At 42.5% G+C, this 20129-nt stretch overlaps 1 protein-coding gene across 4 annotated transcripts in view; it reads left to right on the top strand.

Moving 5' to 3' along the window:
- Positions 1 to 20129, top strand: part of LOC308474636 (uncharacterized protein) — a 158425-nt gene that overhangs the window by 101208 nt on the left and 37088 nt on the right. Inside the window, exons 1-5 of one of the 4 annotated variants that reach the window (XR_013984787.1) lie at positions 8735 to 9568; positions 10697 to 10810; positions 11124 to 11213; positions 12461 to 12577; positions 13737 to 14022. Coding sequence is in view for 1 of the 4 variants with exons in the window: in XM_081001191.1 (XP_080857317.1) it covers positions 9511 to 9568; positions 10697 to 10810; positions 11124 to 11213; positions 11503 to 11616 (376 nt within the window). In the remaining 3 variants the exon portion in view is untranslated. Of the gene's footprint in view, positions 1 to 8734; positions 9569 to 10696; positions 10811 to 11123; positions 11214 to 11502; positions 11617 to 12460; positions 12578 to 13736; positions 14023 to 20129 lie in introns of those variants that run through there. The other 3 variants (XM_081001191.1, XR_013984786.1, XR_013984785.1) reach the window with 3 other exon arrangements.

Genomic DNA, 20129 nt, shown 5'->3' with positions numbered 1-20129 from the left:
CTCTAAGTCCATTAAGTTCACAAAGAGTATTGAGTACAATCCTAAGTGGGGGGGAAATGTGGGAATTTTCCAGAGTTACCCAGAGGAGGATGAAGGTGGTATGAAAAAAGCAGATAATGTAGAGGGAGCTGAGGATGATGATGATGATCAGAGTTCTGATTCCGGATCATTGGGCGGCGCTGCTGCTTGTGTCAGCGACAGTGATGACACAGCAGACTACAAGAGCGCAAAGGCCTCAGTCAGACCATCTGATGCATCTGACAATGAACTGGAAGAACCACTGTTCACCATTGGTCACTTTTCTCCTAAGAAGAAGGAGATGAGTCCAGAAGACTTGTGTCTAGTATGCAGATCTGAAAGAGCCACAGAGGGCAAACCTCCAAAGAGATTTGCTGATGAGTTTGCTAAGAGAGCAACTGCTGTTCTTAGTAGCTCAGAGAAGGTGTGGGAACCTTCAAGCTTCAAAGAGGTTCAGGAGTTAACCTCTAAAGATGCTGAGCCTTGGCTTAATGCCATGAAGGCTGAAGTTGATTCCTTGAACAGGAACCAACTTGGGAGCTGGTACCGGTAGTCCCAGGAATGAGACTGGTTGGCAGCAAATGGGTCTTCATTTTTTTTTTTAAATGATATTTATTCCGAGTTTAAAGTTACAAAAAACCCCAGAAAAAAACAGTACAAAATACAAAGATAAATTTAACCATAGCCATAACAGAGCAAAAAGTAAAAAATAAAACAGGATAAAAAAGACAATAAAATAGGATAAAAAAACAGAGCAAAAAATATAGAAAAGCATTGAATTAAAATAGAACAAAAGCAAATTAAACCTTTACATAACTTTTTCCCTTTACTTATTTCCTTGACCTCCTCTCACCTCCCAGTTTTGTATTCTAGTTCAGATTGTTTTTTTCAGCAAATCCTTCCAACCTTATTTTCATTTACGTATTTTAATTTGAAATATTGTAATTAAGCATCCTTTGTTTCATCAATTTCATCAGCTCATTTTTACTTAATCCTTTATCCCATATCTACGAAAACTGCTTAATTTTCTTTTTCCAACATCTTTCTAACAGTCTTTAATATTACAATGCTTTTGAAGATATATTTTAATTTTTTTCCAGTCCTCTTCCACCGACCCTTCTCCCTGGTCTCGGATTCTGCCAGTCATCTCAGCCAATTCCATATAGTCCATCACTTTCGTCTGCCATTCTTCTCGGGTGGGTAATTCTTGTGTCTTCCAGTACTTTCCGATGAGTATTCTTGCTGCTGTTGTAGCATACATAAAAAAAGGTTCTATCCTCCCTTCGCACCGATTGGCCGACCATGCCCAGAAGGAAGGCCTCTGGTTTCTTCTGAAAGGTATACTTAAATACCTTTTTCATTTCATTATAAATCATCTCCCAGAAGGCCTTGATCCTTGGGCATGTCCACCAAAGGTGAAAAAATGTGCCCTCAATCTCTTTACATTTCCAACATTTATTATCGGGCAAATGATAAATTTTTGCCAGCTTGACTGGGGTTAAGTACCACCTATAAATCATTTTCATTATATTTTCTCTTAAGGCATTACATGCCGTAAACTTAATACCTGTGGTCCATAACTGTTCCCAGTCAGCAAACATAATATTATGTCCAACGTCTTGTGCCCATTTGATCATGACAGATTTAACCGTTTCATCCTGAGTATTCCATTTCAACAGCAAGTTATACATTCTTGACAGATTCTTGGTTTTAGGATCTAACAATTCTGTTTCCAATTTTGATTTTTCCACCTGAAAACCAATTTTCTTATCTAAATTATAAGCCTCCCTTATTTGATAATAATGAAGCCAGTCTCATACTTTAATTTTTAAATTGTCAAAGCTCTGCAGCTTTAATCTATCTCCATCTTGTTCTAAAATTTCACAATATTTTGGCCAATTTGTCTCCATATTAATTTTTTTCAGAGCCTTGGCCTCCATTGGTGACAGCCACCTTGGTGTTTTACTTTCCAGCAAATCCTTATATCTCACCCAGACATTAAACAATGCTTTCCTGACAATATGGTTCTTAAAGGCTTTGTGTGCTTTGACCTTGTCATACCACAAGTATGCATGCCATCCAAAAACATTGTTAAAACCTTCTAGATCCAAAATGTCCGTGTTTTCAAGAAGCAGCCAATCTTTCAGCCAGCAAAATGCGGCTGATTCATAATAGAGTTTAAGGTCTGGCAGGGCAAATCCACCTCTTTCTTTAGCATCAGTTAAAATCTTAAATTTTATTCTAGGTTTCTTGCCCTGCCAGACAAATCTCGAAATGTCTCTCTGCCATTTCTTGAAACAGTCCATCTTGTCCAAAATCTGCAGTGTTTGAAACAAAAACAACATCCTAGGCAATACATTCATCTTTATCACAGCGATTCGGCCCAGCAATGATAACTTCAATTTTGACCATATTTCCAAATCCTTTTTCACTTCCATCCAACATTTTTCATAGTTATCTTTAAATAAATTCACATTTTTAGCGGTCATATGAACCCCTAGATACTTCACTTTCTTAACCAATATTAATCCTGTCTCCTTCTGAAATCTCTCTTTCTCGATCTCTGTGAGATTTTTCTCTAACACCTTAGTTTTCAACTTATTCAACTTAAATCCTGCTATTTGACCAAATTCTTGAATTAATTGCAATACTCTTTTAGTACTGGATTCTGGCTCCTGTAATGTCAAAACCAAATCATCAGCAAAAGCTTTCAATTTATACTGTTTAGCTCCGAGTTGTATACCTTTAACCATTTGGTCTTTCCTGATCATGTTAAGCAAGACCTCCAGGACCGATATAAAAAGCAATGGGGAGATTGGGCAACCCTGTCTTGTTCCTTTCTCAATCTTAAACTCTTCTGTAACTACGTTATTCACAATTAGCTTAGCTTTTTGTTCTGAGTAAATTGCACCTATACCGTTTTCAAAACCTTGGCCTACCCCCATTCCCTGTAGGTTTTTCTTCATAAAACTCCAAGAAATGTTATCAAAGGCTTTCTCCGCATCCACAAATATTAAAACTGCTTTAGTGTTAATATTAACTTGTAATTTTTCTAAAATATTAATTATGTTCCTCGTATTGTCTGACAAATGCCTCCCCGGGAGAAAGCCCGCTTGGTCCTTATGAATTTCTTCCACTAGTACCTTTTTTAATCTTTTAGCCATAATTTCCGCAAAAAATTTATAATCCACATTAAGTAAAGATATGGGACGGTAGTTCTTAAGCTGTGTCTTTTCCGATTCTGTTTTCGGTATAAGTGTAATATATGCTTCTTTCCACGACTCGGGTGCCTTCCCCCCCCCCCCCAATATTTCATTGCAAACTTCCTTCAAAGGCTGTATTAACCATTCTTTCAGAGATTTATAATACTTTGCAGTCAAACCATCTGGCCCTGGAGATTTGCCCAATTTCATGTTCTGAATGGCTCCTTCCATCTCTTGGTCAGTTATTTTACAATTTAGCATTGATTTACTCTCTTGAGAGATTTTTTGTAATCCATTTGTTCTGAGAAACCGATCAATGTCTATTTCTTTCTGAGTCTCCTGCGTGTATAGCTGTTTAAAATACTTCTGAAAACACTTTCTGATCTCCGCAGGGTTCTGTATGTTCTTTCCATCCACTACCAAATTCGTAATAGTATTGAGTTTTTGTCTTTTTTTCATTTGCCATGCCAGCAGTTTCCCACACTTATTCGCTGATTCAAATGTCTTTTGTCCCATCTGTTTAATCTTCCATTCTATTTCCTGATTTGTCAATTTCATATATTGTACTTGATATAACTTTATCTCTTTTAGGATCTCCTGTGATTTCGGTTTCGTCCTCAGTCTCTTTTCTCCATCTTTTATTTTCTCCAAATTTTTTTCCCTTTTCTCATTTTGAACTCTTTTCCTAATTGCATTATGTTGTATCAGAAACCCTCTCATAACTGCTTTACTTGCATCCCAAATCACTCTTTTTTCGGTCATGGTGTTCATGTTTATCTCAAAGTAGTCTCTCAAATTTTTCTGGGCCTTTTTAGTAATTTCCTCATTCCTGAACAGGGAGTCATTCATCCTCCATCTGAAAGAACCAATTGGCGTTAATATCATTTCCATCTTCACTGCATTATGATCGGAGCAAATTTTAGGGCAAATTTCCACTTTTTTTTATCTTCGGGGCCAGTCCCCTAGTTATCCAAATTTGGTCTATTCTTGTCCATGTCATTTTAGCTTCAGAGAAGAAGGTTCCTTCTCTTTCCAAGGGGTTCTTTGTTCTCCAAATATCAACAAGATCCATGTTGTCAGTCATTTCAAAGAACGTCTTTGGTAGTCTGCCGTCTTTTGTCACCGTTTGTCTTTGGGCTTTATCCATATTCGTAGACACTACTCCATTCATATCTCCCATCAAAATCATGTTATAATCTAAATAGTCCAGTAAGATTTCATGCAGTTTCTTAAAAAATTCTGATTTTCCCTCATTCGGTGCATATATGCCTAATATCAGGAACTTCTGACCTTGTAATTGTATTTCAATTGCAATAAATCTTCCTTGGTCATCTTTAAATAAAAATTTCGGTGACAGGCTTTCTTTTGCATAAAGTACTACTCCTCTTTTTTTAACTTTGTCTGATGAAATAAATTCTTCTCCTAATCTTTTATTCGTCAAAATTCTCCTATGTATCCTTGTCACGTGCGTTTCTTGTAGACAAATCAAGTCCAAATGTTCTTTTTTTAATATATGAAATACTCTCCCCCTTTTCCCCCGGGAGTTCAGTCCATTAACATTCCAGCTTAGTACTTGCAGTGTCATAGTGTAATTACTCTCCTTCTCCCCCAACAGCCCCCAATAGTTTGTCTATATCTGTCGGTGGCGTTGATTTCCCTTTTTTTTGTAGACTCTTGTCCGGTACGACAGGCTCTTTTCCAAGTCCTTTCTGTAGGTCTTCTTCGTATGTGCTCAGAAACTTATTCTTTTCCTCCACTGATCTTATTTTTATCTTTCTTCCTTTGAAACTAAAAGATAGGCCTTGAGGGAATTCCCACCTGAAGAGGATCTTATTTTTTCTCAACAGGGCCACCAGGTCTCCAAAGTCGTGTCTTAAATCCAAAAGATGTTTCGGTATGTCTTTGAAGATTTCCACTTTTGATTGCAGAATTGTCAAGGGTTTCTGGTAATGCAGACCCAAAATTTTATCCCTTTCTTCTTTAGATCGGAGGGTAATCAGGCAATCCCTTATTTTAATCTTTTTTCCTCCTTTTCCTAGCCTGAAAGCCCTCACGATCTTAAAATCTTCTTGTTTCAATTCCGATTTCCAAAATTCTGCAAATTCTTGTGTCAAAAAATCTGTCAGGGTGCCCGTCTCCAACTCAGGGATAGCTCTAATCCTTAAATTCGTCTGTTTTTCTTTCAGTTCAATCATAGACAGCGTCAACTTATGGTCTGCAATTTCCTTCTGTAGGCCTGGGACCTTCTCTGTTTCCAGCTGCTCTACTTTAAATTCCACGGCAGCAGTTTTTTCCTGCATCGATTTCGATTCCTGCAGTAATTTCTGGATAGATTCTGTGTTGCTATTCACCTTTCCCCCCAAATTATCTAATGTTTCTGTGTTTAAATCAATTTTTTTATTTGCAGTATCAACTTTCTTATTCGTCTCTTCAACCTTCTTATTTGTCTCTTCGACCTTCGTACTAAGTTGTAATAGAGTTTCATTAATCTTAGCCAGTGCATTTGCTAAAACTTCTTCTGCCATTCCGCTGGACTTAGATTGTATAGATGTCGTAGGAAGGCCAGCAGATGATTGCCTTCGGTGCCCCCAAGGTTTCCCAGACCTCAAAACTGACGCGTCTAATTTTTCTTTCCCATCTGCCATAACAATGAAGCAGCCAAGAAGCCAAGGTCACTCTCAGATAAGCTATTCCTGTTTACCAGTGGAAAATTCCCCTTGTTGCAATTTCTAAGTGTCCCCCTAGGTGGACACTGTTGCAATAGTCCAAAGGAGTAACTTTCCTTCTTGAAGTAAAAAACAAACAAACAAACAAACAAAAACTCCAGCCGAGGAATAAAAACAGTTCCAATTTAGTTACCTTCCCGTTATTTTTTCACCAAAGCTTGCCACAATGTATCCACCTTGCTGTCAGCAAGTCCTTCTTTTGACAGCTTTTGACAGCTGAGACGCAAGTTTAAAAGCAATAGTCTTAGCAATAGACTTAGCTCACAAGCAGACCGTTCCCAGGTCTGGAAGGTAAATTTTACACTTCTCCTCTTTTTATGCAGATTTACACAGTCCAAAACAGTCTTTTTATGCAGATTTACACAGTCCAAAACAACCCCCTTCCTTCGCTGCTTTTAGAAGGGTAGGTTCAGAAAAGTTCTCAAGTCGGAAAACAACTCTTTGCAAACTTATTTCCAGCTTTAGCTCAAAAGTCTCTATGCTTTGATCTATTTACAGAACGGGAGGCAGACTTCCTGGTTATACCTCCCACCGCGGTAGCCAATTAAGTCTCTTTATCTTTCTTCCAATAAGCCCAATTCAGTCAGTCTTTTTAAAATAAGTCCAATTCAGTCAATCTTTTAGCGATCCAATTCCCCCTACTCACGGGTATTTCTTTTAAGATCCAATTGTTCAAGGGTAGAAATCAGCGCTCTCCGGCAACGGCAATGCGGCTTTGCTCCGTGAAAGCAGCAATCAACTCACAGCACCGCGCCTCTCCCCCGTTCCGCTCCGAAGCCTCAAAAGAGGCTTCCTCGCGAGTTGGGGGGGCGCTGAAGGGTGCCCGCCGAGTCCCCACGTTCGCAGGCTTCACTGCCTGCGATTTATAAGGGTCCCCGCTCCACCGCAGCGCACAGGACCCGATTTCCACGGAGCCGATCCCCTCTGAGATCAAAGGGAATCCGCCATTAGCTGATGGCGCTGACCGGAAGTCAGCAAATGGGTCTTCAAGGCCAAGACAGACCAGAATGGCAAGGTTGTCAGACACAAAGCCAGATTGGTTGCCAGAGGTTTTTCACAAGTACCAGGACAGGATTACCACGAGACCTACTCACCCACCGTCAAGTATGAGAGCATTCGACTGATGCTCAAGATTGCTGCAGAGGAGAAACTGCATGTTTCCCATCATGACATTAATACAACTTTTTGTACGGGATTTTGGGGGAGGAGCTGTATATGCTTCCACCTAATGGAATGCAGATACAGAAGGGAATGGTCTGTAAACTGCGGAAATCCTTATATGGTCTCAAGCAGAGTGCCAGGTGTTGGAACACAAAACTCACTGAGACGTTGCTTTCTCTAGGTTTTCACCAGGGCAAAGCTGATCCATGTGTGTTTGTCAAGGAGGAGGGGCAAAACAAACTGTATTGTTTATGTTTTGTTGATGATCTTCTGATGTTTTGGAAGAATCAGGCTTTGTACCAAAGCACCCTAGCTCAGCTGAAGGAGCACTTTGACATGAAGGATCTTGGTGAGGTATCCAACTATCTTTCTCTGCAGGTGGAGAGGGACCAAGCAGGTAATTTTCTGGTACACCAAACACAGAAAATTGCTGATGTATTAACCAGGTTGAATTTGGTTGATGCAAACCTAGCAGACACACCGATGGTGACAGGTTACCAGGTAGATAGTACTGCTGAAGCGTTTTCTGACACTACGCTGTACAGATGCATTCTAGGCAAGTTGAATGTCATTGCTAGATGTTCAAGACCTGACATAGCTTTAAGCTGTAACCTGCTTAGCAGACATGCCAACAATCCTACTGTTCAGGATTGGAAAGCTCTGAAGCGCATAGCCCGCTATTTGAAAGGGACTTTGCACTACAGGCTGAGATTCACCAGTCAGAAGACTGGAGGTCTTGAAATCTTTGCAGATGCTAGTTCTGGAAGTGACACCACGGATGGTACAAGCACTTCTGGAGTATGCTACATGTACAACCACTGTCTGTTTGACTGGCTGTGCAAGAAGCAGATGACAGTGAGCCTAAGTTCCTGTGAAGCAGAACTCAATGCTGTCATTTTCACTCATGGATTGTGAATGGTTGATGCAACTGTTTAAGGACATCAGAGTTTCTGTGAAATGTCCTATACAAGTGTATCAAGACAATAGATCCTGTTTGGCTTTGCTGAACTCAGAGAGTTGCAAGCAAAGAACCAAGTACTTGCAGATTAAGCTACATCGTTCAAGAGAGTGTATTCAGAAAGGACTCATTCAGGTGTCCTACATGGCAGGAAATGAAATTCCTGCTGATCTGTTGTCTAAGGTTGTTAACAGAGAACAACTTAAGGTTTATGTACAGAGGTTGCAATTGGGTTGAACCACAGGTACTACAGGTTACACGGAAAGGGGGAGGATGTTAGGATATTTCCGTTCCACCTTAAAAGGGAGCAGGCTTTGTGAGTCACAGAGTCTGCGTATTTCCTGTTCACAGGATGTTTCTGTTGTGTCTATGCTTTCGTTCTCTCTGTGTCAGAGACACTGAAGCAGGCAGTCATGTTTTCTTTGTTCTGACCAACGCTGAATAAACTTGTAAATAATACTCTCCTGCGTGCATCTTTCGCTGTGCATTATCTGCTGATAGAGCGTGCATGAGCTCTGGAATGTGGCAAGCTATTTCTGGAGCTCGTGTCGCTAATTGCTGATACTGCATGTCTACGGGAGATGGATGGACGTCCGGAGACGGCTTGGGGGCCATGATGGACTTTGTCTCCCCGGCAGTATCCCAAGAATATCTTCTTGGTGGTTTCTTTGTTTTTGTTAATTCTTACATTTCTTGTTCTTGCTTGTCTTTATAACTTATGGATGATGGGATGAAGTCATTGATTTATGTGGGTGTTTGTGTGGGAAGCCTATAATGGCGGCAATGGACATAAAACTACATGAATCACAAAAACAAGCATGTTAAGCTAAATGCATCCAAAAAGGTACAGACCAGGAGAAAAGCACACTGAAAAGTTTCTTTCTTGGTAGGTATGGCTACTGCAGTCAAACTGAACAGTCCAACCCAAAGAGGTTGTATCAAACTGCATTACAGCCAAGCTCTTACCCAAAATTCCACTTCCTTTCTATCCAGGTTCTGTGAAGCTGGCAACAGCTTTTGTGAGATGACAGGAAATCTGTTAACTGATATGGAAAGAAAACAGCAGCAGAAAGGCTGTTCTGCAGGTAAATATTAGGAAGTTCTCCAAGATGAATAAATTGCATAGGATGAGTTAAGACAGAAGAGTTTGGATGCTGAGAGTTGCATGAAATGCCTGTTTGTAGCCTGGAGCACAGGACAGATTGTCAATATATGAGAAAGGTGATTGTGTGGGTAAATCTTAGGATGATGTGCAAGATAAATAAATGGCTTAGGATGATTTAAGAGAAAGGGGCCTGGAGGGTTCAGATGCTGTGCTGACTGTTACCGGATTTGGCACTGCAACACTATAAGAAGAGAGAACCTCCTTGTTCCATCCAAACTTCACTTCCTTCTGCCTTAGAGTGCCTTCCCTTTGGCAGAGATCTCAGAGGAAACTGCTACCATGAGGTTTCTCTACCTGAGCTTTACTCTGGTCGTCATCCTCTTCCATGTTGTTGCAGGTAAGAGGGCACAGGGAGGGAGTAGCTGCTGGAAATGCAGAAGGTCTCAGGTTCAGTCCCAGGTATTTCCCCTGCCAGAGACCCTGAGAAACTGCTGTAGGTGGAACAACAGCATGAATTGGCTGCTCCCTATTCTATCTGGCTGCTTAAAAAGGGGTGGTGGAGGAGGATAGTGTTTAACAATGTATTTAATATTGAAATTGAATACATGGCTTTTGCAAAAGCAGAAATGTTCAGGATGCAGAATGAGCAAGAAGGCAGGTTCCATGGTGGTCATTTATATTGCTTTGAATTTTGAAAAGTTAGTGTCCATGATCCCCAAGTCCTTCCTAATTCCAGAGGTCCTGGATCTATGAAGAGTAAAAATCTGATGAAGGATTCTATTGTAGACCTAACCCAGCAAGTTTCTTTATTAAAGAATGCCCACAGTTGCCACCTCAGGATCCCATGAGCATAGCCAATGAAGAGATGGTGCCCACTGGGCAAATGGGTGGGCCATACCCTCTTCTCACCTGGCTGGGAGCCAAGAAAGACTACTATAGCAAGCACAGTTGGGTGTGAGCTGAGCTAGACACATTGGCAACACTACTGGGAAGATTACAGAAAATACCATTCTCAGACAGGGAGCAAATGGCAAGGTAGTTCTGAAGCTCAGAACAGCAGTAATTCTGATTGGCAGATGTTGAAAGCAAAGGGGAACCTTCAGTAGAATGGAATGAAGGCTGACTTAGTGGCCAGTTATGTGGGTGCATTATCTGCTCATTTTTCTCGTCTTCCATTAGCAACCTGTAAAATTTAGGTTTGGCAGCTGTGCTGAAAAGATCCCAGGAGCAGTAATCATCATCATCATCATCATAATTTTATGATTTATACGCCACCCAAGTGGCTGGGTGCAGCTAAGTGCCAGCACCCTTACAAGGTTCAAGAATCAGCTGGAGTGTTGGCAGAGAAGGAGGACAAATCTGACCCTTGCTAATGTTGGCCAATGAAATAGTAGTTAGCAGGTTGAGAGGCAGCAGAAGTCTGTAAAAGTTGGTCATCCCATTAAATACGCAGGGTTCTAGTTTGGAAAAAAAGTAGTTTGCAACCCCTTTGCCCCCGTATTTATTTCCCTTCTCTTTTACACAGGGCAATTTATATGTGAACTAGCAGGAGGAAACTGCCATTATCCAGCATCTACAAAGTGTGCCAATGGAGAAATTAAAGGGGTCTCCTGTGGCTACAATGGAATCTGCTGCAGGGGTAAGTGATATCCATTGACTTGTTTTGTTTTCACAAAAGAGATAAATATGTAGTAAATAAATATATATATAAAGGTAAAGGTAAAGGACCCCTGACAGTTAATTCCCATCGCGAACAACTCTGGTGTGCTCCTCTCGCTTTACTGACTGAGGGAGCCGCCGTCTGTCTTCAGACAGTTTTTCCAGGTCATGTGCCCAGCATGACTAAACCGCTTCTGGCAAAACCAGAGCAGCGCACGTAAACACTGTTTACCTTCCTGCTGCAGCAATACCTATTTATCAACTTGCACTTTGACATGCTTTCGAACTGCTAGGTGGGCAGGACCTGGGACCGAGCAACGGGAACTCAACCGATCATGGGGATTCGAACGAGGACCTTCCAGACGGCAAGCCCATGAGGACCGGTAAGATGATGTTGGCCAATGAAACAGTAGTTAGCAGGTTGAGAGGCAGCAGAAGCCTGTAAAAGTTGGCTTGCGGATAGCAGGCTCTTCTGGGGGATGGGATCAGGCGAAGCTCGGGCTTCCCCCGCGCCAGCCCCGTGCCTGGGGGGGAAAATTTTTTTTCTTTATTTCCCCCACAAAAAAACTAGGTGCGTCCTATAGGGCGGTGCTTCCTATGGGGCGAAAAATACGGTAGTTGTAACCCTTTTGCCCCCTTTAAAAAAAATTATTTCCCGTCATTTTTACACAGGGCAACTTGGATGTGAACGATTAGGAGGAACTTGCCAATTCCCAGTAACTAGAAACTGTGCCAATGGAGAAATTATAGGGGTCTCCTGTGGCAGCAACGGAATCTGCTGCTTGGGTAAGTGATATCCATTGAGTTGTTTTCTTTTCACAAAAGAGATAAATATGCAGTAAATAAATATATATAAAAACAAAAAGGTAAATGTAAAGGACCCCTGGCAGTTAAGTCCAGTCGCAAACAACGCTGGGGTTGGGTGTTCAGCTCGCTTTACTGGCCGAGGGAGCCCAACCGATCATGGGGATTCGAATGAGGACCTTCCGGACAGCAAGCCCAGGAGGACCGGTAAGATCCCCCCCCAAATCAACCATTCTATGTAACATTGATGATGTTGACCGGAGCATCTGTCAAATCAGGACTTCCCGTGCCTGACAATCCAAATCTGTAAAACTCCACCATGAGCTCACCAGCTGGCCTCGGGTAAACCAGGCTTTCACTCTCAGCCTCGATCTCCCCATCGGTATTCTGGGACATAATAATACTGACTTGCTGTAACAGAAGGCTTTGAATATTTATTTACTCATTGCATTTATATCCCACCTTTTTCTCCATGGAGCTCAAGATGCCTTCTGTGGTTCTTCCTAATTTAATCCTCACGACGACCCTGAGAGGCCCAAGGCCACTCTGTGAGCCTCATGATGAGGCTGGATTTGAAGGCTGGTCTCCCATTTCCTGGTCCAGGACCTCAGGCTCTCATACTTGGAAGTGCTATTCCAATGCTCAAAACAAAACATCAGTCAAATGAATGTTTATGTTTTGCACAAGAAGTTCTTTCAAATAATGACAGTTTATTTTGAAGTGCTATTCCAAGGCTCAAATCAAAACGCCCGTCAAATTAACGTTTCTGTATTGCACTAAGAGTTCTCTCAAATGATGAAAATCTACTTCCCTCTCTTTTGCACAGGTCAACCTCCATTGTGTGGACTCTTCGGAGGATTTTGCCAGGGCCCAATCACTGCAAATTGTGCCTTTGGAGAGATTACAAACATCCCCTGTGGTCCTAATGAACGCTGCTGTAGGAGTAAGTTGTATCCATGACTTGGTGGTCCCACTCGTCCAAATGTTTGCTAATTTTTAATCCTGTTTCCTGATCTACACTCTGTGACTTCACTGGAGAAAGCAGGGCTTTGCTTGTGCTAAAGGAAATAATCACTGATCAGTTTATGGATCAGAGTAGCAGATAATACGCCCAAGGTATATTAACCCTATTTTTAGATGTCTAAATTTGGATTCAGTTTTGATGCAGCACTTCTAGGTTCTGCATCTTCTTTTAAGCATTAGAGCCTCAAGGTTTTCATCTGTGCACAGGGAATTTTGATGCCACAGATGTTCATATGGGTGCAAACTGTGCAAGCTGCACTTCCCATGGTCAGTAAAAAATGGCGGCTCTGATCTAACTCTCCAAAATGTTAAGACAGCGCTGAGTAAGTGAGGATGAGCCAGCAGTCTGCTGCTGCTGCTGCAAGAACACATATGTGATTTGGCAACAAAGAGTCCCATTTCATTCTGCACTTTCCAGACCTCACCTGAAGTACAAAAATACATCACAATATCCAGTAGACCCGGAGCTAGAAACCTCATGGTCCCTAAGGACCTGAACCAGGAGAGGAATTCTTGAATGCCAACAATGGTGATAATTACGGGTAGGTCGCTGTGTTGGTATGCCGTAGTCAAAACATAATAAAAAAATTCCTTCCAGTAGCACCTTAGAGACCAAGTAAGTTTGTTCTTGGTATGAGCTTTCGTGTGCAATGCACACTTCTTCAGATACACACAATGGTGATAGTTCATACTGCCTCTTAGAAATACTGGAGAAATGAATTGAAAAGCAACTGCAATCTGAGGCTGGAGATGAGAAATAATTTAATAGATCTATGCAAGCCTGTGATGGAGTCCTCAAAGTCAGTGGCTGCCAGTGGCCCATCCTGACATCCAGGATGGGTCAGGGGATGTCGGCACTGATCTTGCAAATTCCTCTGAGAGCTCTTCTGGGACTGGGCCTGCATGTCCTCTTCCTTTCTGCTACAGATTCCTGCATTGCAGGGTGGGCTTAAATGTTCCATTGAGTCCTTCCAACACTACAATTCTATGATCCTCCCTCATCTCCTGAAGGTGAGCACTCCGACTCCAGGCTCCTGAAAGTGCCATCAATTACAGATTTCCTTCTTTCTTTTATTCAGGAGGACAATAATCAATGTAAGAGGAAAAGGGGGGTTCTGCCAGGAGGAACTCACCAAACGCTGCCCATCTGGTCTAACTCTTCCGGCTTACTGTGGCTTCAATGCACAATGATGTGCCCTTGAGTGACATCAGTGAGCAGCCCACATCCATAGGTATGAAAGCCTGATTGTTACGCTGATTCTTCTGGATCTTTGCTTGTGGAAGTGGTCCTGATCAATCCATTTGTGAAAGCAGAGAATGAAATAAAAATCAGTCTGTTCAGATGATCATCTAATTAAACGCATATTAACCTGCAAATCTAAAATTGTATTTTTTCATTTTTTTAAAAAAGCATTTATATGGCCCACCTCCAGAGGAAGCGCATCATATCTGCCCAAGATTCCTCTTGACTGAAGTTCTCATCCCTGTGTCCCAGGAGGAGATAACTGCAGCCAATGCTTTTCATGCCCCCAGGCAGAGCTTGGGTTCCACTGCCAAGTTGGTTATGTGAACACGGGTGGGATAGGCTGAACTCAACCCAAACTGGAGCCATGACCTAACTGGAGCTGATTATTCAGGAGCCACTGCCTTGTGGGTGCCCATAGGCCACAGAGTGGTATTTAATGCTGCTAAATGCACATCAGGTTTATTGATTTCTATGGGTGTACTCTGAGTAGGACTTGGAATTTTCTAAAGGGGTGTTATGTGGAATTTTGAGAATGAAAGAAGGAACCCAGGGAGGTGCCAGGGGGAGGTGGGACTGAAGAGTCGGGAAGGGCTATTGCTGCCTAGTGATCAAGATCCCTGACTCAATCATTGATCTGGGTCTTTCTTTTCAACTTTAATTTACATACATTAATTCATAACATAGCCAAGTATAATTGCAGATGCCAATTAAAATAAAATACAAGCAGAAAAGGATATTTAAAGTTCAACACATAGGAACACATATCCATGCCACTTTCAATTTGTTTGTTTGGACATTTCTCTCCTAACGTTCCCCAAAGAACTCAATGCGATGTACATCATTTTCTCCCATGAGCCATGTCTCCCAGGTCTTAGACCAAAACCACACTGGTCCCGTTGCCCTTAGTTCCTTAGTCACCACTACCTAAAAGGCCCTCTGCCTACTTCCCTGTAACCTCACCTCTCCCAATGAAGGAACTGCCAGAAGGTCCTTGGAGCTGGACCTCGGTGTCCGGGCTGAATAATGAGGGTAGAGATGCTCCTTCAGGTATACTTCCACAATGGGATTATTGACTGGTTTGGAAGACTCCAGGGAGGAGAAAGAAAACAGCAGTGGAAAGGATAAACAATGTTAGGAAACCAGGTTGGGGCAGGGGGCACTGAAATGGACTGAGGAAAGGGTACCTTTTGTTGGAAAACAAGCCTCCTAGGGAGAGGCTGGCAACCCTCCCAGACTCCTGGCTTGCTTACCAGTGATCTGCCCTGGCTGCAATCCCCGCAAGTCCAGGATAGATCTCGATAGGCGACATTTCCCAGCGTGGAAAATGCACACCCCTCCCTCCTTGCTTCCCTAGCAGGGAAAGGAGATAGTCAGAAATCCTTTTACATCTCTTTATTTCTGACTTTGCAGCACTACAGAAAACATGTCCGATCAGTTCAGACTTCAGCAAGCAAGTGACAAAGACTTCCCACACATACGCAACAGGAAGGTCTCATATTACACTCAGAAAACAAACTCTTGAAGCCTGTGAACTTCCGGGAAGATTCTTTCCCACAGCTAGCCACATCATGTGATGTTTTCAAGCTACCAGTTTGCAGCTGAGTTGCCTTCATATCATAACACCTTTGCGGGGGGCGGGGAGGTAGTGTTGGTGGCTACCTTGAGTGGGCTCAGCTCATCCTCATGCTGCTTATAATTTCCTCCCCCTCTCCCTTTGGCTTCAACCCACACAGAATAAACCAGGGCTTGTGGGAATTGCAGTTCATGGATGATGGGAATTGTAGTCCAAGAACAATCAGAGGGTCACAGGTCCACTATGCCTGATATCAAGACAAGATTGCTTATCCATCAACAGTCCTGATTTAACTGGGACATCACAGAATTACAGAAGCTATCCCAGTTTCTGATTGGCTGTCCCGGTTTTTGTCCTGAGCTCCCTTGCCAGTCATCTGGCTCTTGTGAGAGCTCAGAACCCAAAGATAAATGTCTTTAGTGAAAAAAAGGCAGCTGCGCTTTAGTCCATGGAAGCAGAGGAGGAGGGGGACTGCTGGTGATGCAGATCAGGCTGCCCCCACTGGACCCATTAGCCATTCTTCCTCTGCCCAATGCTGCCCCCACTGGAGGAGAAGGAGACAACAACAACCGGGGGCTGAAGAGGGGAAGCCCCAGCTCATTTACCCGGGGTATGGCACTGAAAGACGCAAGTCCCAAGTTTAATTGGCAGAATGTTGGAGGGTCTGAGATTTTGTTATCTAACAATCCATCCATTTTCCCTGTGCTAATGTTTGGTTGTCTGCCCGAAATTCCAGTAAATTGTGCAAGCCTCCGGTGTGTCATAGCTTAGAAACACTGAACAGAACAGAAACCTGGATTCCAGAAACAACTGAAGCAACCTTTTGCCAAATTTACTTCTGGATCTTCTGTTATGGTTGCTGGTGCACAGAGACATCAGAGGACAACCAATGCTAGCCCTGCTCAAGATATTCTATAAATTGGGCAAAGTCGGTATCGCTTCATATAAGTAACAGTGACTTTATTTATTCAGCTAAGAACTATCAGTTCAATATTTGCAGGGAGTAATTAGATATTTAGGTATAATCATACCAATGTATATCACCGAATTAGTAGCATGTAATTTAAACAAAGTAATCAATGAGTTTTCTTTATATATTAATAGATGGGACTCATTTAACCTGCCCTTATGCGGAAGGGTTAATACTCTCAAACAAACATTATTCCCAGAATAATCTATAGTGGGAGTATAATTCCAGGTCATATATGTAGTAAATATTTCCAGAAAAGGAATTCCTTAATTAGGAAATGTCTATGGGGTTCTGCAACTCCAAGAATATCCTTACTAAATATGTAATTATCAATTTGACCAGAGGAGCAGAGGAAGGCTGTCCAATGGTCAAGGCTCTGGAGACCGAGCCTTATGTGGAAGATGGCTGAAGGAGCTGGGTATGTTGAGCTTGCAAATGAGGAGGCTGAGAGGCGATATGATAGCCATCTCAAGGGCTGTCACATGGAAGAGGGAGCAAGCTTGTTTTCTCCTGCCTTGGAGGGTAGGACTCTAACCAATTGGTTCAAGTTACAAGAAAAGGATTCTGACTAGATATATGGGGGAAATTAATGAAAGTAAGATCTGTTCAACAGTGGAATGGTCTTCCTCAGGAGGTTGTGGACACTCCTTCCTTGGAGGTTATTAAGCAGGGGTTGGGTGGCCATCTGTCAGGAATGCTTTAGCTGAGATTCCTGCATTGCAGGGGGCTGGAGTAGATGACCCTTGGAGTCCCTTCCAATTCTCTGATTCTGTAATTCTATCACTATATAAAGAAACCTCATTAGGTACTTTGTTTATATTACATACGGCTAGTTGGGTGATATCCTTTGGTATGGTTATACCTAAATCTCTAATTGATTCTCTGCAAATATGGAACTGATAATTATTAGCTGAATCAATAAAGACACCTTTACTTCCAGGAAGCAATTCCGACTTTGCCCAATTTATAGAATATCAAGAAGTATGACCAAAATGATCCATCATTTGCATCCATCTTGGAAAAGAAGTCATGGAAAAAGGAAATGAAATTTACTGCTCCTTATACACTTATAGAAAATCATTTTAAAATGAGGTGCAGGTGGTATTGAATGCCAAATAAACTGGCCAAGATGTATAAAAATGTGGCAAGTAAATGTTGGAAATGTAAGCAAAGAGATGGCTCATTCTTCTATATGTGGTGGACAGGCAAAAAAGCTAAAGTTTTTTGGGGAAAACCAATGGTTCAGGATCTGCTCTCAGACGGGAATGATCAAATTATTTTAATAGTGGCTGAATTTTTGAGTGATGTCCATGTAGAAAAACTGGGCCATTATAAAGGGATTTAGTGGTTATTAATTAATTGGTGATGTGCTAGTGTTGTATTGTATTATTTATGCAAATTGATTTTCCCTGGAGTTAAAGATCTGACTGGGACAAACTTTGTTATGTTGAGCTCGTATTTTGCACAATTTGTATATGGTGTCTGATAATGTGTGGTTAGCTAGGCCTAATAAAGGATGTGTATATAAGGTTTTTGGGAAACAATATATAATGAAATGAAGAAAATGTTGAAATAGGCTATCCCCCAAAAGCCTGAAACTTTTCTTACAGGCATAAGAGGGACAAAGGTTCCAAAGGCGAGGACTAAACTATTTATGTACAGTAGCTAGAAAATCATATGCACAGAAATTAAGAGATCACAATGATGAATGTTTCTCGAAGAATAGAGGCCTGTTGTGGACTTAAAACAACCTGTAGTCAGATGAAATTGTGGGCAGGATAAGAGCAGCAGAGGGAAAATGCTAAAATAACTGCAGTACAGAAACTTTTTGTAACGGATAAATATATAATGCAGTAGAAAAGGTCTAAGTAAAAACATTGTGGAAGTGGGGGCGAAAAGTCAATTTATGAAACAATGTGACTATTTGATAGGATTATCATTGTGAATATGTCTGGGGGGAAATTATAAAGAATTATACTACAGAAAAGAGAGAATGGTCTACACTGACACACAACAGTTCTTCAGGGTTGCCGATCGGGAAAATACCTGGGACTCAACCTGAGACCTTCTGCATTTGCAGCAGATGTTTCCCTCCCTCCCCCCCCCCACAAGATTGAGCTGCCCTCTTGCCTGCAACAACGTGGAAGAGGATGAAGACCAGAGCAAAGCTCAGGTAAAGGAACCTCATGGCTACAGTTTCCTCTGAGCTCTCTGCCAAAGGGAAGGCACTCTAAGGCAGAAGGAAGTCAAGTTTCAATGGAACAAGGAGGTTCTCTCCACTTATAGTGTTGCCGTGCCAAAAAGATGCTGAAACACACATTTGTGCATCTGAGAAGGAAATGCTGCAAGCAGGTATTTTCTGCAATTGTCAGCATTTGAACCATCCAGGCCCCTTTTTTCTTAACTCATTGTAGGCAATTTATTCATCTTGGAGAACTTCCTAGGATTTACCTGGAGAACATCCTTTCTCAAACAATCACAACGTGTGCTGTACTTTGGGTGCGGTTTTCCCCATTCCATATCAATTAACAGATTTCCCGTCAGCTCACTGAATCAGCTGCCACGTTCACGGCACCTGGATGGAAAGGAAGAGGAATGTTGTTTAGGAGAATTGCTTTAATGCAGTCTGATGCAACCACAATTGCAGTACAGTGGTACTTTGGTTCTCAAACTTAATCCGTTCCGGAAGTCCATTCCAAAACCAAAGCGTTCCAAAACCAAGGCACACTTTTCCATAGAAAGTAATGCAAAATGGATTAATCTATTCCAGACTTCTAAAAACAACCCCAGAAAGAGCAATTTAATGTGATTTTTACTATCGAACTAGACAGTTGATCCATAATATGAAAGCAATAAACAATGTACTGCAGTCACACAAAGAGTCAATCAGTAGCTGAACTGGGTTACACACAGTCACAAAAACAAAACAAAAAGAGCCATAAAAACAAACACACAAAGTAAATAGCAAAAACAGACAGACCTCAGTGTAACACTCAAAACGGAAGTGCAGCACTCAAAACGGAAGCATAACACTCAAAACGGAGCACCTTTGGCTTCTGAAAAAGGTTCGCAAACTGGAACACTTACCATATTTTCCGCCCTATAGGACGCACTTCCCCCCTCCAAAAATGAAGGGGAAATGTGTGTGCGTCCTATGGGGCGAAAGCAGGCTTTCGCTGAAGCCTGGAGAGCGAGAGGGGTCGGTGCGCACCGACCCCTCTCGCTCTCCAGGCTTCAGGAGAGCCCCACTGCCAGCCCCACAAGCTCGGGGGACAGCGGGGAGGCGGAACGCCGCCACCCCGCTGTCCCCCGACTTGGTTAGAAGGCTGGTGGGGGGGAGAAGCCTGCTCCTCCCCGTCGCCAGCCCCGCAAACTCGGGGGACAGCGGGGAGGCGCAGCGCGCCATCCCGCTCTCTCCCGACTTGGTTTGGAGGCTGGCGGAGGGCTTCCCCCTCCCCCAGCCCCGCAATCTCCCAGAGCGATGCCAAAGCTGCACGCAGCTTCGGCATGGCTCTGGGTCCCGTTCTGGGGGCTGGGGTCGGAGGAAGCTTGGGCTTCCCCCGCCCCAGCTCCGCGCCTGGGAGGGGGAAAATAATTTTTTCCCCTTTATCCCCCCCAAAATCTAGGTGCGTCCTATGGGCCAGTGCGTCCTATAGGGCGAAAAATACGGTACTTCTGGGTTT

The sequence above is a fragment of the Podarcis pityusensis genome (assembly GCF_964106645.2).
Source record: "Podarcis pityusensis genome assembly, chromosome: 3".
Taxonomy (NCBI): domain Eukaryota; kingdom Metazoa; phylum Chordata; class Lepidosauria; order Squamata; family Lacertidae; genus Podarcis; species Podarcis pityusensis.
The sequence above is the reverse complement of the archived record's forward strand: the minus strand, read 5'-3'. Positions and strand labels throughout refer to the sequence as shown.